The 14,183-nt window shown below is 56.3% G+C and overlaps 5 protein-coding genes across 5 annotated transcripts; 4 read left to right on the plus strand and 1 right to left on the minus strand.

Moving 5' to 3' along the window:
• The first annotated feature begins 185 nt into the window (after positions 1-185).
• On the plus strand, positions 186-999 carry B0H18DRAFT_1013023 (uncharacterized protein). Its single transcript, XM_048029080.1, has one exon. It carries the CDS (start codon positions 586-588, stop codon positions 943-945), a length of 360 nt encoding a protein of 119 aa, XP_047892245.1. The 5' UTR covers positions 186-585; the 3' UTR covers positions 946-999.
• Positions 1,000-1,050: 51 nt separating this feature from the next.
• B0H18DRAFT_1013024 (uncharacterized protein) lies at positions 1,051-2,699 on the plus strand. The gene is made up of 2 exons (XM_048029081.1): positions 1,051-2,405; positions 2,495-2,699. Exons 1-2 carry the CDS (start codon positions 1,535-1,537, stop codon positions 2,614-2,616), a joined length of 993 nt encoding a protein of 330 aa, XP_047892246.1. The 5' UTR covers positions 1,051-1,534; the 3' UTR covers positions 2,617-2,699.
• On the minus strand, positions 2,690-5,168 carry B0H18DRAFT_1013027 (NMD3 family-domain-containing protein). The gene has a single exon (XM_048029082.1). It carries the CDS (start codon positions 4,774-4,776, stop codon positions 3,115-3,117), a length of 1,662 nt encoding a protein of 553 aa, XP_047892247.1. The 5' UTR covers positions 4,777-5,168; the 3' UTR covers positions 2,690-3,114.
• A 124-nt stretch (positions 5,169-5,292) lies between these two features.
• On the plus strand, positions 5,293-6,328 carry B0H18DRAFT_444169 (uncharacterized protein). Its single transcript, XM_048038121.1, has 5 exons — positions 5,293-5,523; positions 5,588-5,619; positions 5,680-5,918; positions 5,978-6,093; positions 6,150-6,328. Exons 1-5 carry the CDS (start codon positions 5,495-5,497, stop codon positions 6,163-6,165), a joined length of 432 nt encoding a protein of 143 aa, XP_047892248.1. The 5' UTR covers positions 5,293-5,494; the 3' UTR covers positions 6,166-6,328.
• A 921-nt stretch (positions 6,329-7,249) lies between these two features.
• B0H18DRAFT_444187 (uncharacterized protein) lies at positions 7,250-8,478 on the plus strand. Its single transcript, XM_048038122.1, has 3 exons — positions 7,250-7,597; positions 7,658-8,184; positions 8,245-8,478. The coding sequence occupies exons 1-3, from the start codon at positions 7,426-7,428 to the stop codon at positions 8,293-8,295; spliced, it is 750 nt and encodes a 249-aa protein (XP_047892249.1). The 5' UTR covers positions 7,250-7,425; the 3' UTR covers positions 8,296-8,478.
• The last annotated feature ends 5,705 nt before the right edge of the window (positions 8,479-14,183 follow it).

Consider the following 14,183-nt stretch of genomic DNA (forward strand, 5'->3'; position numbering starts at 1 on the left):
CGTTGCTGAGTATGGTGTGGAGGTGCGCAGTCCTCCTCCATGCTCTCCGTACTCGCTTTTCCACCGACGCGATCCCACCCACCGTGCACTGAACCTCAATGTCTTCAGCCCGGCCTTTCTTCTTGTCCAACGCGATCACGTGACCGAGAAACCCTTTGTCCTTCGCGCGCCGTTGGCAGTGTCCAAGTGCGCGTGCGCGTACAAACCACTATATATCTCACCTACGAGTGTCGACTATGACGTCTACGTCATTTATGTCTCTGAACAGACGACAGTGCAAAGCAGGACCGTGCTCGACCGCCACCCCCGACAAATCCTTCTCAAGTCCACAGTCAACGCATAGGGGCTCTCCTGGGCGTGGCTAATGCATACCCCACAACACAGCCCCTTCATTATGCCTCCGCAAGACCCTCCCGGAGCAACGCCACAGCGCGCGTGGCCTTGCGCGCCGTTGCTTTGTCCTTCCTCGCTTGGCGACACGCTCCGTGGTGGCGCAGCCCCCGCACAAAGAGCTGCGCCACGCGCCCTGAATGCGAGGGCACGCTTTGGCTAGCGTGTCACATCCGTTTTGTGCTTTGCGCGGGGATGTGGGAAGCCTGGACGGTGGCCTTGCGTGCGCGGTGCTTGGACCTGGTGGCCGTGGCGGGTTCCGCCTTTATAGCTGCGTGCGGGTGGGGCTCGCGTCCCTTGTACTCTTGCTCTCGTTCTTGCTGTTCTGTTCGTGCTCTCTGCTCTCTCTGCTCTCGCCCCCGCCTTTCGTTCATCCCGATTGCGCCTCGCCGCCTCACTGTCCATTCCTCGTTCACACCCTGTGCTATCCGCGACCTCGACCTCGACATCCCCAAGCAACCGCCACAACCGTCCCACCGCGATGTTCACCAAGCTCGGCTCTCTCCTCGAACGCACCTTCAGCAACAAGCGCAGCCGAAGCCCCACCAAACGTAGCCCAGCCAAACCGAGCAGCCGCTCGCGCGCACGCGCCCTCTCCGAACCTGCCACCCCGCCGCGCGCCGCCACCGCCACCTCTGTGGCAAGCACCGCGCTCGCCTTCCCGCCCACCCCTTGCACGCCCACCCCCAATCACACCCCCAATCACATCCACAACCGCGCTCGCACCGCAGACGATGCCAACGTGCCCGTCCTCGACATCCGCGCGCCCTCCCCCGTGTCGGCGTCTGCACCTGTGTTCTTCGCGGATGCGGGCCGCGCACTGTCCCCGACGCCGACGAGGCGCGTGAGGTTCTCGAGCGAGTCGACGCTCGCGTCGGTCTGCACGACCCATTCCAGGGAGGCGTACGACCGCTCGCCGATCGTGGAGGTCCCCGCGGGGCTCGAGGGCAGCCCGAACAAGCGAGAGAGGAGGGGCGAGAGGGAGAGGGAGCGGGAGAGGGCGCGGGCGCCGAGAGGGGAAGTATTTCCGGTGTCGTTCTCCACGCCGAACTTGGGCGCGGGCTCGAGCCCCGGAAAGCAGGAGTGCAGGCGGGAGCGCAGGCCGTCTCTCCGCCTGCAGTCCGCGAGCCGTTCGTTCGTCGGGATGTCCATCGAGGAGGAGACTGAGGAGGAGGACCGCCCTCGGCCTGCCGCGCTGACGCCGCTGACGAGGTCCTACTGCGAGCGGGGGCGGAAGCGGCCTAAGCCACGTACGCGGCCCTCGACGGATTCCTCGCGTGCAATCTGTGGCGGGGTTGTGGGGCGCGGTGTGGACGGTCCCTTTGACGACGCGGACCTACCGTCGTACGCTGAAGCGCGGACCGCACACCCGCCCGTATACGGGACTCGCTTCTGGAATACGCCTCCGCGCGCAGCGCCTGGCGGCCCGCCCGGCGACTCCTTCCTCAGCCTCGACTATAGCGACGACGAAGACATCGACGAGGGTCTCCACACCGCCATGTTCGTCCACGGCCGGCGCGCCTCCGAACGCACCGCCTCTGCCGCGCGCACCGACGCGCTCTTCTTCACGCTCCAGCCCGCGGACGGCGACGGAGACGACGTCGACGAGGCAGGCTGGGAGGCGTACGGCCTCGCACAGACGGAGGGCAAGCGCGAGCGCGCACGGGAGCGACGGGAGCGCCGCGCGCTCCTGGCAGCGTTCCCGGAACCGCCCCGCTCGATGCCTACACCCTCGCCCACGCCCGCACCCAAGCTGGGCATGCTCAAGCACCGCGCGATCTCGGAGTGGGTCAAGGAGTCCACGGCGTCCGTGTCGGTCTCGTCGGTGTGCGAATCCGCGGCGTCCTCCGTGGAGGAGTCGCTCGGCACGGACTCGAGGCTGGGCCACGAGCACGGGCACGACCGCAGCGGGAACCCGAGCCCGCTCAGCTGGCAGCACGGGACAAGCACAGCGAACACGACCCCCGAGCTCACGCCGCCACGGGCGCAGCGCGCCAGGGGGAGGGGCGCGTGCGGTATGACCCGTACGTAGCCGCGAAGTCCTGCCCGACGCTGGTCAACCAGGGGGGTACCGGCTGGGGTCGATCGGAGTTGCCGGCGAAAGGGCGCAGGATGACGGGGAGGGAGAAGCTGCTGCCGCTTGTGCCGTATGAGGAGCTGGACCAACCATTTCGGTTCGAGCGGCATCCATATGCTGCGGCTGCGTTGAACGCGGAGAAGTGGTGAGGCCCTTGAGGGGCTGGTATGCGAGAGAGAGCTTAAGATATGATCTATGATATATGTATGGCCTCTTATGAAGGTTTCCTTGACGTTCGTTTGCCAATGTGCAGTAGTGTACATGCGTGCTGTATCTACTCGAGGTTATCGTTATAGCATCTGCACGCAGGTGATGAAACATTCGATCGTGAAGCTTGACCAGCAAGAGTCGCCCGAACTCAAATCCATCCGCACTCGGATGGCTCCCATTCGCATGTCCTCTCCCCCTCTCCTCCCTAGGATCCGGCCGCCGCATTGATGCGTAACGGGGCACAGGCAGCGCTAGAGGAGACGAACTGGAGACATCGTGCAGATCCGAGGATCAAATATTACTGTGGACTGACAATTCAGTGTCGGACACAATACAACAGTTTCGGCATTGACTTCCTGTGTCTAGCGTACAACTTCACGCATACATAGCCCGTCTATAACCAGTGTAGAGCCAGTGAACACAACAGATGAATATCATCATGCATCGTGTTCCTCCAGCGTCATCTCGTCGAAGTCTTCCAGCAGCTCGTCCAGCTTGACTTCAGGGAAGTCCGGCTCGTCCTCGTCGCCCTCCGTCGGCGCAATACTCGCCGTCTCGTCCTGTGCGCCCTCGTCCACATCCATCGCAGACTGACCCTGCCCCTTCCTCCTCGTCTTTCCGCCCGCCAAGCCCGAGCCCGCACCTGGCTTGACGTCCTTCGCCTGATACAGGTTCACCGCGCCCCGCATCTCCTCGTCCTCCTCGAGGTCGCGCAAGAAGAGCTCGTAGTCCTGCTCGACCTTCTTCTGGTCGCGCCCGCCCATGCGGCCCACGACGCCGCGGCCCGCGCCCGTCTCGCCCTCCTCGCCCGCCTCCATCGCGATACTCCGGAGCTTCCAGTTCCTCGGCTTGTTCTTCTTGCGCCGGTTCGGGTACGCCTTCTTGACGAGCACGACGTCGGGGACGCGGTGGGCGGGCAGCGCGGCGAAGTCGTCCGAGTTGAAGTTCGCGTGGGTGAGGAAGTAGCCGAGCGCGGCATCGCCGGGCTGGAGGATCCCGCCGAGGTGCGTGCGCGTGTGCAGGATCTGCGAGGACGCGCCGCCGTCCATCAGGTCGTCGTCGCCGCCCTTGCCCGAGGTGAAGGCGCCGCTGAGCGCGACTTGCGCGTCGGCGAGCACCCACTTGCCTCGGGTCTGGCCGGAGGGCTCGACGTCGAGGACGGTGAACTCGACAAGGTCGGACACGCCTGCCAGAGAGTCGAATGGCATGCGCCAGTACGATGCTACGGAGAGCTCAACGGACTGGAGGGTCGCGGGGTCGAGAAGATGCAGCGAGTTTCCAACGCGGGAGCAGAGTGCGAGGGGCGAGATGTTTGAAAGTGAGCGAGCGAGCTTTGAGGGGAGGGCGACGAGGTCGTCCTTGCACACTGGGACGATCTCGACGGAGTAGGTGTACTTGAAGTTCGCGGTGTTGGTGTGCGTGTCCGAGCTGAGCAGCTGCTCGCTCGCCTTGCTGCGTATAGGGACAACGCCTGACAGGAAATCGACCATCTTGATGGCATGACTCCGCGACGAGTAGAAGAAGTCGAGCCCGTCTCGGACTTCCTTCACGGATATCGTGTCTTTTTGAGCGCCGTGCTTGAGAATGAGCTGCTCGAGGAAGAGGAACGTCCGCTTATGCGGAACCTTCTGACGAACTTGGACGAGAGCCTTCCATGTGTTTTTGGCAGCTAGCTTTGTGCAGTCGGGGCACTGACCGTGCTGTACCAGGTACTCGATTTCGAAGACCTGCTCGAGGATCGTCGCAGTGAGGACCTCCTTTTGGATCGTAAGCGAGACGCGCAACCGCTTGCTGTGCGGCTCTGTCCAGATGAAGTGAGCGTCGGTCAATCGGACCTTGTTCAGGCCTTTCAGTTTGCGGAGACAGATTGCGAGTAGCTCTTGCGACTCGGGTCGAGCGATCGTCCAGGCAGAGGGAGGGGAGAGGAAGCGATCACAGTTACGGCAGAATGAGACGGAGGCTTGCTTCGGGATCCCCTCTGTGATATCGACGCTGTTGCGCAGGCATGCGACGCAGAGATTTGCGGAGTTGGGGACGATGGGAGTACCGCAGTCGGCGCAGAGGACGCGGTGTACGGCTGGTGCGGGGACAAACTCCATCCTGAGATGAGCTGCTAGCAAGTGGAATGGCGTTAGTTATCAGACGCACAGCGGTGGAAAGAGCGGTCAGGAATGGCATAGGCGTGAGTTTGAAGACGCACTTTGTATCTCGCACCTGTGAAGCTCTGAACATGGAGCGTAAGCATAACCTGATCGACAGCGACAAGGCAGACTAAAAGAGCTTTCAAAACGAACAGCTACATCTCCGGGACAACTGCAGATCTCCAAACCATGGCCCGGTACCAAACCCGACCACCAATCGCATAGGATGCTTACTCACCGCTTTCCTCAGCTCTGTCTGTCCGTTGAGCAATATAAAGGTAATAATCCCCCGTAGTTCTGTCACAGAGCGAGAGCTAGACAAGCCAGGGGAAGGAGGAGGAGGAGGAGGATGGCAGAAAAAGGCGGGAGCTGGAGGAGTCTGCATGAGTAAGATCCCCGGAGCCGATCGATCGTATACACAGGCGCCCGTGACTAATCGCGTCGATGCCGACAAGTCGTCCTCCGAGTCCCTCTGCCTTTCGTTCGCCGTATCGCTTTCCGTCCTCTGCTGAAAGTCCTTTACTCTCATCTACTAGTGCAGCTTGCGGATTGTTGTGGTGTCGAGCGGTAATGGCGCGCGAACGCGAGCCTGTCGGTAGCGTCACGGTGTCGAGGGCACTACTATACAGCCCGCCGGCGAGTTACAACTACTCTCTCGTTCGTCGGCCTTGAATAAATGAAGAGCCTTCGGTTCCGAGTCTTTTGGTGCGATGTAATTGAACTTTCACAGGAGCATACCTCACCGAGCTTGACGAGGCGCGGATCGCAGGTTGGCTCCGTGCTGTGTGCAGGTTCGCCTCAGTATGTACTCTACTATCTCAGGCCGGCATGGACAACACTCATTTATCTCTCTGCACCCAGTTTGGATACACTCGGTCTATCCCCGGTTTCTGGGTACCTGGCTATTCTATAATATTTGCCTATCGAGCTACACCGTGACTAGCAAGAAGCGGTACGCAAAGTGTGCTCGGATGCAAGACTATAGCTCGTTTAAACTGTTCAGCCGACGAAGATTCTATCGCTATTCTGGACTACACTTTCAGCCTGAGAAGAGCGACATGGAGAATCGTAGTGACCGTGGTCTCCGTCGCTTGCGCGAGGTACGTTTCCTAGGCTCTCGTTACTAGCGAATGTTGGATCTCCGATGATTACAAGACAGTTGGGATCCCAGTTCGTGGGCGGTGCCGATGAGCCACTTGAAGGTGTCTGGGGAAGCCGTGGGCAGTCTGCTCGCCCACCGCGTTTGTGGATCGTTGGAGCTCGAGCTATCCTTAGGTCAGCCCAATATGAATCGATGTTGAGTGGACATGAAGGACTTACCTACCACCAAGTCGAACATGCTGTTGACATCCTTTTTTGAGCGTCGCACGTTGTACATGCGGATGCAGACCACGATCATGACGACCAACAGGAAACCGATGAGGACACCGATAATCAGTGCTGCGGTTCTCAGCGGGTGGCCGCTAAAAAATGAGGTGGGCCGCTCAGTCGGGAATGATGTGTCCGCGGTGGTCTGTGCGGGTACTTCAACGTCGCTGTGTTCGAGGGCGAGGCATTTCTGGGGGAGATACGGGTAATCACCGCTGCTACTACAATCTGTCGTAGGTGAGACGGCACTTGAGATAGCGGAGGCAGCGGAGGTGAACGCAGAAGCGGAGACAGTACTGAGCAGCATGCTCTGTCCGCTTCCCAGAGGGTTTGCTGAATGGCATCCGGGAGGGCCTCATATTAATATTTCAGGGTATTTTTCGGGGTATTTCTTCAACATCCCGCCGATCCAAGCGCTGGTATAGTGCGTATAGTAATGCTGTCCTCATCTCACTTGATAGTACAGCACCCTCACTCTCTCTGTGTATAGCCACTTATACGCACCGCTTCCTTTGGAGGTATCCAGGATCCGACCAGCTATTGTGTCCGTTGCGATTTCGCATGTCTACATATACCTGGATTCTGAATCCAACCACGTAGTCCGTATGGGATGATCAAATCCGAGCCCCTAGGTAAGTTAATCGCTCCTTGGCTGTTTTCGCAGAGTAGAGTAGCTGACAGAGTTGGCCGCCGCTGCACAGCACCTAGTACGCGCGTCCATCAACTCAATACGCTTATACTGGGTGTAGCTATGATGTCCATCATTCGTGACCGCTGACTGGTACGTTCGCATCACTGAATGAGCTCCGTTCCTCAGGCTGTTCCCCAGAGGACCAGTCTTCGAGTTGTGCATTGATGGTGGCCAAGTCGGAACAACATCAGATCGAGCGTCTCGCCCTCAAATTGTACGCTGAACGAGAAATGAGATGTCCACCGCAAGGTCGATGCGATCTCTGCTCGTGATTGTTTCATGGTCTCTCACGTACGTCCCTTGTCATTGACGCACCATAGCTGACGTCGCCACCGGATGCAGGGTACATGGTCTACTCCATTGTCGACGAAAAGAGCATCCATTAGCATGTATAGTGCTCCACATGCAATATATCTGTCGGGACGACCGACGCAAGCTGCTCATCCTTCGCGAGTTCTACAGCGTCGTGCCAGCATCTTCTGTCCTTACCGTTGCCACCGTTGCCGTCGGCCCGTCGCCCTTGGAATCATCTATATCTCCTCATTGGGATGTCTGAATTCACGCAGTCTACTTGTCCGACAACACACGAGATCGCCATCTTGGTCCCTGTGATCATCCTGAGCCCGTTGGTCACGGTGGCGTTAGTACTTGCTGTCATAGCCTACTTCAGGTGCCGGGAACGGCGCAAGCATCGGCCAAAACTGACAAATCTATGCGACGGTGAGCCATCTGTTTCGAGGGTTGACATGGAATGCGCGATTCACCAGTGTCATTTGGTAGTCGAACAACGACTATCCAAGTATATTCACAGTGACGGACCTGCGAGTCGGAGTGTCACGCCGTTCCAGCAGTTTGAGGCACCTTCCGCCGAATCACAGTCGCCAAAGAGCCCCTACCTCGCACGCTGGGACTCCGAGAGGCACGACGTCGAAAGGCCCGGTCCACAGAGTATCAGCTTGACGGCACCGTCTGTCCCGGACTCAAACACTGGCACTTCGCTTCGACAGAGCTCGGAGTACACTGCTCAGGCTGTTCGGGCGGAGTCGTCGAGACCGCCCTCGTACTCTACTACGGCACCAGTCACACCCACAAGCTGCAACAGCTACACCGTAAGTGACCTTGCGCATCAAGAGGTCACGGAACATGTTGCGACGTTCGACTCTCCGCAGCTTTCTGCGTTCCATCGCCAAGAATGTCGTTGTGGGAGGAGCCTGTTGATCATCTCGACTACGGCCCGCGGCCTCCGCCACCAGCGTTCCACGAGCCTCTTCTTCAGCCGTCACATTCAACAAGGATATATTGAATGGGTACGTGAGGCCGCAATCCGGTGACAAACCCTACACTCACTGATGTGGGATAACGTAAAGGTGACTACAGCTGCGGGACTCCGACCCAACCTCACGTTCACCGAATTGTAGTGGCATATCTCGCGACGGTGCCGCGGCGGCGGCCATAATGTATACTGGACTAGACTTACGATAATGTCCTGGATGATGCAAACAACAGACTTTTACAGGGGTCGGTACTAGCAGAGGGAGGCTGCTACACGTACGTGCGCTTGAACGGGGCCGTGCCGGTTCACCATCCAACTTCAACACTACTGCGCATATGATATATCGACGGTAACGACACCTGCTAACTTAGTACCAAACGTCAGTGTCAGTATAGTTTTATATACGTTACTAGTTCGTCTGAACTGCCAGTGCGCTGCGAGCAACGCGGCAACTTAAACGATTACCGCCTTTTAGCTTGTTAGCTATTGCTGCATCCGAGGAGTCGTTACAGGCCCAGGCGTTTCGAATGCGAAGGTGAGGTGGATCAATCATAGATGGTGCGCGAATCCTGTTCCTACGTACACAATTAATTCCGGCCAGTCACAGACGTCGCCACGATTCTGGGAACACTATTCAGTCCGATGTAAGACTTGAAGTAGTATCATAAAAATGCATACAATTATACCACGACGAGGTCGTCACCAGGGTAGTTCCACTCAAATCCTGTCCGCCATCCACATGCCGTGGTCTTACTTGATCTCCTCACCTGGACGGGCATAACCCGGATGCTTGACCTGAATCATGTTCATACGATCGGGGTATCTAGCAGGTAATTTCTCCCCCGCCCAGTCCCAGTCGACGACTCGGAGTAGCACGGCCGGCTCAGTCTTCGCCGCAGTGTCATTGCGCACGAGCACGTTCACGTCGCCATGTACATAACCACGCGTGGTGAGCCCTACGGCGCGCGATTGCAACCCCTCCTCCTCCTCCTCGTGCTCGTGAAGGCTTCTGAGCCCGTCCCGCACCTTCGCCCGGACAGCGGCCACCGCTGGTCCATTTCTGCTTATTACCAACACTCGGCGATTTCACAGTCACGCTCTTGAAAAACACTAAGTAGTAGTACTGTTTCTGTCATGCGCAACACGACATAAGTATGCCCCGGTACCACTGTATTGCCATGTACACAAGAAGTACTATACTCGCACAACCAACGTACAACATGAGCAATGAAATCCTCGCGAAGAGGAACGTTGAACAAAAAATTGAGTCGCAGCAGACAAGGAGTAGTCTGAATCGAGTTGCACATCGACACGAAGCCGAGCAAGTGTGCGCCGCGAAGTGCACTGAAGGACACAACACCATCTGTCTGACAGCATGAAGCTGTCCATGACTCCGTCTCCCCTCGTACGTCGTGATCCTACAGAAGCCGCAAGGCTGTGATCACAGCAAGGTTGGATTTTGCATGCTATACAACATGCACGACAGAGCACCATCCCCGCCCATATGCATACGTCAAGGATTGGTGAACGCCATAAACCAACCTCTGCTCAACCGAATGACTCGGTCAACGCACGGCAGCTTCCGCCCAGATATCAACGCATGGTCACGACCAAAGCGGATTGTCTGGGGTGGTGCAGGGTGTCGTCATCGTCCAGCTGCGCTCTCGCGCGAGCTGACACTCTTTGGTCTGGAGTGAAACAGAGGCCTTTCACGGCGCTCCATGCATTCGTAGCTCTGACGCGACGTATGTAGAACCACCAGTTACAGTCATGACTTCACTGGCGGCGCGTTCACAATCAGATCCGATGACTTAACACTTCTTGTGCCAGGCCCATACACAGCACGAGGCGATGAATGCCAAGTGCCGACACCTTGGCCAGAGGCCACACTGACAACGCGGGCGCCACCGTCGCGCCGTACATGAGCCTTCAGCCCCGTAGGGCCGCCCCTGAGGGGATGACACCCATACACCTAGGACACAAATACCCATCAAGGGTATTCCATCATGAAGACGGGGCAACGCCGATAGGGAGAACATGGAGGAATCATGTGAACAGATGATAAAAGTGCCCGTACCTGCAACATATCCCAAGTCGACACTGCGAGCGTAGAAGGGAGCTCGCCCTTGCAAAGCCTCCGGGCAATCCCGTGAGTCCCGCCTCGCGGTCGGCGCGTTTCTGGTGTGTTGGTGGACGCTTAGCGTCGCGGGCCAGCTAGGCAGCGTTCTGGGTCAGAGAAGGCGGAAGGACGTGGCTCAGACCTTAGCCCGCTCGCAAGAGAAGACGATGAGTCCTGTACGTGGCGAGCGTCGCGGCTTCGAGTCTGCTGCGAGAGATGGTCGTCGAGGGTGAGCAAAGTGGGGAGGGGCAACGCCCGCAAGGGCGAATCTGTTTGTTCGTGTTTGGAATTAGTGGCATTGGTCGCGAGAGTGGTAGAAGCACTGTATCACAAACATGAGCTCCCTCAGATGCTTTGGTGTCCGCGGATGCAACGGGATTGAGAGCCATGAGGCCATAGAAGGTTTTGTTAGGTTACATGGACGAGAATTCCGATTTAATGAGTGTGGCTCATGTGTGTTTCCTCAATCATGGAGTGAAAGACAAATATCCACACAATGAAACCACTAATGAAACACTCATACGTACTCTCGCAATATATTTGTCACCAATGACCAGGCATGAATGCCTTTGCTTCAGGTTAGATACACGGTATACTGATAGGCACGAAGACGCGCGAGATGTCTCCGCCACAAACGCGTCGTACGGTCACGTGAGCAACAACAACGCGGTTACCCGTTCATCTCCATGCGCGTAACAATGTCCGTTCTCTCTCAAACATATCTCCTTTCGATAGGTGAGTTGAGGTATAAATGTACCATGGTCCCTGAATTTAATCGGGAGTTTCCTAGATTTATTCTGCGCTTAATTCGTGCCCTGAAGTTCAGCTACAGCATAATACACCAATAATCATCCTCAGAGACGCATACATCATTAGCACGAGTATGGTGGCCAAAGGAACATATAAATCATGTACTAGACCGAGGCGGAAGGGACGCTCTTCAGCACAGAAGGCAGCTGCAGCCAAGGGAGCTCTGGCTAGTAGAGCTCAGTATCATGGAGACTCAGACTCAGACTCGGCACTGGCGAGAGAGAACATACCTGTAATGGGTCCACAGTCATCTGGGATGGCTATTTTTTCGGAGTGGAGTGTCAGTGATATAGGTTACTTCCTTGCCAAGTGACAAACAAAACTCACTGTCATGTAGAAAGCTGAGATGGAGGACTTGCCGGCGCATGATGGGACTCAGCACTGGCATAAGCTTGCCGAATCGAGGAGACAACTGCACAACAGTCAGCGACGAGAAGCACGTATGAAGAAACGAATGAATGTACTCAAGGACAAGCTTCGAGTCAAGACAAATCTTCATGCATCTGTTGAGAAGCACAACACCGAGTTAGAGGGCAAGATCGTGCATCTTCAGCAGGAGGGGCACGAACTTCGCACGACCCTGGTCGGAACACGCAGCGCAATGGTCGATAAGCTACGTGGTTGTCAAAATACTATTCGAAAGCTTCGCAAACGCAGCGAGCGTGCACCCCGTGTTCTCGCGAACGCGATTGAGAGGGCGAAGTCACGGCCAGCGATCTTTCATTTGAAGCGGAAGGGTGTTTACACGCCAGCCGCGCGGTCGCTTGCGCGCATGTTGGTGCGAGGTGGATGTTCACAGAAGAAGGTCGGAGACGCCATGCAAGGCGTTGCGGGAGCGTTAGATGTTCGACGACACCTGTCACGAACATATTCGCCGCGAAGCACGTACCTTCGACAGCAGTGGCCACGAGGCCGAGCGCCGCAGACGTCAAGTCGAGCACGATCTGGCAACTGCTCAGCAGAGATCAGCAGAGGCCGCGGAGAAGAAGCGCAAGGAAAATGAACGGGAGGCCAAGCTGCGTGCAGTCAAGTTCGTAGTTGACGAGGAGGGCCTGGCGAAATTACGCAGACCTGACATTGATCAGCAGCTTCAAGTCTATCGGCTCGACGATAAGGAGACCCCCGCACCTTCGTCTTTGCACAAGAAAAAGGTCAAAAAGCCCGAGGCATTACTAGAGCTGAGGAAGGCGATTGCGCGTGCAGAGGCCCGCCGTACACTGGCTCTTTCGAATACTGCTACATCTGAGTCAGACAGCATTACAGCGAGTTTGACACAACGAGCAGGGGAATCCCACATAGACTATGATAATGACTCGGACCTAGATTGTTAGACTATAACATACATTTTAGTATAACGTACTCGTAATTTACTCTGGATAGATGTCTTGCCTGTAGAGCTTGAACGCGATCAGTGCGATGTATACGCCACACCAGCGCCACACGATTGAGGTCTGACCAAGTTTGCAGTGGCGCGTCGCTGACTAAGCGGCCACGGGCGTCGCAGGGCTTGCCCCTCCCCAAGCAAAGCCGCTGCCAGCACGTCTCGGAATAAATGTGTTGGTGCGTGGGAATCTGATGTCGCCCTCACGTGAGCAGCGCGACGCGGTCAGCGCTGACCCTGTCGATTCGAGCGAACACTGCTTGCCTCTGCCTGCCATCCTTCTTCCCAGCGCATCTGCGCCCGCTCACATAGATATGCTTCCCGAAGGCTGGTGTGACGGCGAACCTTATACCTTGAGTTTGATCTAGCATGCTCTGCCAACTACCGCCAGCGAGCAGAACCGACGCCGTGACACCGCCCACGACCGTCCTTCACAACTTCTTTGCCATCGTAGTTGACTGGACTGGAATAAACGGTAAGGAGCCACCGGCCCACAGTCTTTGCATCCTACCACGCACACATGTGCTCTGAAGAGCAGACTTAGTAGTCACTCGCAGTGGTCGTTTGTCACGTCCGTGAAGACTTCGTGCGCGTCTGGCGAGTCATGCTTTGCCTCTAACGACTAGATATACTCACACGGTTGATGCAAACTTTCTCCAACTGTATCCACGCGTTCGAAGGAGGCGGCTATAACCGTTTGTCCGTCCCAAGGCGTTTATCGACCTTGTATATTAAGTCCCGGTTCCTCAGCGGGCTCCTTGCCAATGCCTTCGCTGGCTTCAGTACCCTGCCAACAGGATGGCTGCCGCTGTACTTCTGATCCTATCCCTATGCACCTTCTTGCTCTATAGACTGTTCCGTAGTCGCGAGGTGTCTCTTCCTCCGTGTTGAAGTGAAAGAGGTTTAGAAGGGCTTGTTAGGCCAGTGGAAGTGAAGGACAGTAGAGTGGAGTGAACAGACCTATCCCAGAGGGAAGACTCTGATGCTAGGCAGGCAGAAGAGAGGAGAGATCGTTATCCATTAGGGGGGAATCACCCTAGTATATATACATGTCTGGGACTGATCACATGCTACATCAGTAAGCAGATCAGTAATCACTAAGTCCGAGTTTTAGGGAAATGAGTAAGCCTTAACTCCAGAGATAGGGATATGCATAAGCGTCCATGTGATCAAGGAATGTACTGGAAGGTCATGGAACATGCCGGAAGGGAGTGGAATGATCCAGAATAAGTCTGGAACAGTGTAGATCGGTCTGGAGCGAGTCACAAGATGAGTCCAGACAGAGTCCATCAAAAGAATGTATGTAATACTACATCGCAGAACACAAGTCCATATATGTACGTAACTGATAAGATAAGATAACACTGGAAAGTCGGAAGTTCAACACTCCCACTTGTTCAAGATGTCAAGTATCTCATCATGCCAACTGAAGACCTGAATTTCTCAATTCCACTGAATGGAACATTCTTGGTCAAGGCATCAGCAAGTTGGTCTTCACTTGCGACGTAGTAGATCTCCATTTCTCCACGTTCGTAGAACTCCCGAATATAGTGATAACGGATTTCTATATGCTTGGTGCGGCGATCCACAGCAGGGTTCACCGCAAGGAAAATGTTGCCTTGGTTGTCAAGACAAAGCGGAGTTGGATGAGACATATTATCTCCCAGTTCTTCTCCAAAATGACGTAGCCAGGCCATCTGACGACAGCAGTCAGAGCTGGCCT

The sequence above is a fragment of the Fomitopsis serialis genome (genome assembly GCF_022376445.1).
Source record: "Fomitopsis serialis strain Sig1Antser10 chromosome Unknown B0H18scaffold_43, whole genome shotgun sequence".
NCBI lineage: Eukaryota > Fungi > Basidiomycota > Agaricomycetes > Polyporales > Fomitopsidaceae > Fomitopsis > Fomitopsis serialis.

Bases quoted from the DNA above. Each gene is read 5' to 3' on its own strand.
- B0H18DRAFT_1013023 (XM_048029080.1), top strand. From the start codon at position 586: ATGTGGGAAGCCTGGACGGTGGCCTTGCGTGCGCGGTGCTTGGACCTG.
- B0H18DRAFT_1013024 (XM_048029081.1), top strand. From the start codon at position 1,535: ATGTCCATCGAGGAGGAGACTGAGGAGGAGGACCGCCCTCGGCCTGCC. The intron at 2,406-2,494 runs GTATGACCCGTA...TGCCGGCGAAAG, and splicing joins CAGGGGGAGGGGCGCGTGCG to GGCGCAGGATGACGGGGAGG.
- B0H18DRAFT_1013027 (XM_048029082.1), bottom strand. From the start codon at position 4,776: ATGGAGTTTGTCCCCGCACCAGCCGTACACCGCGTCCTCTGCGCCGAC.
- B0H18DRAFT_444169 (XM_048038121.1), top strand. From the start codon at position 5,495: ATGAAGAGCCTTCGGTTCCGAGTCTTTTG. The intron at 5,524-5,587 runs GTGCGATGTAAT...CGCGGATCGCAG, and splicing joins CTTCGGTTCCGAGTCTTTTG to GTTGGCTCCGTGCTGTGTGC. The intron at 5,919-5,977 runs GTACGTTTCCTA...ATTACAAGACAG, and splicing joins GTCTCCGTCGCTTGCGCGAG to TTGGGATCCCAGTTCGTGGG.
- B0H18DRAFT_444187 (XM_048038122.1), top strand. From the start codon at position 7,426: ATGTCTGAATTCACGCAGTCTACTTGTCCGACAACACACGAGATCGCC. The intron at 7,598-7,657 runs GTGAGCCATCTG...GTCATTTGGTAG, and splicing joins ACTGACAAATCTATGCGACG to TCGAACAACGACTATCCAAG. The intron at 8,185-8,244 runs GTACGTGAGGCC...GATAACGTAAAG, and splicing joins AACAAGGATATATTGAATGG to GTGACTACAGCTGCGGGACT.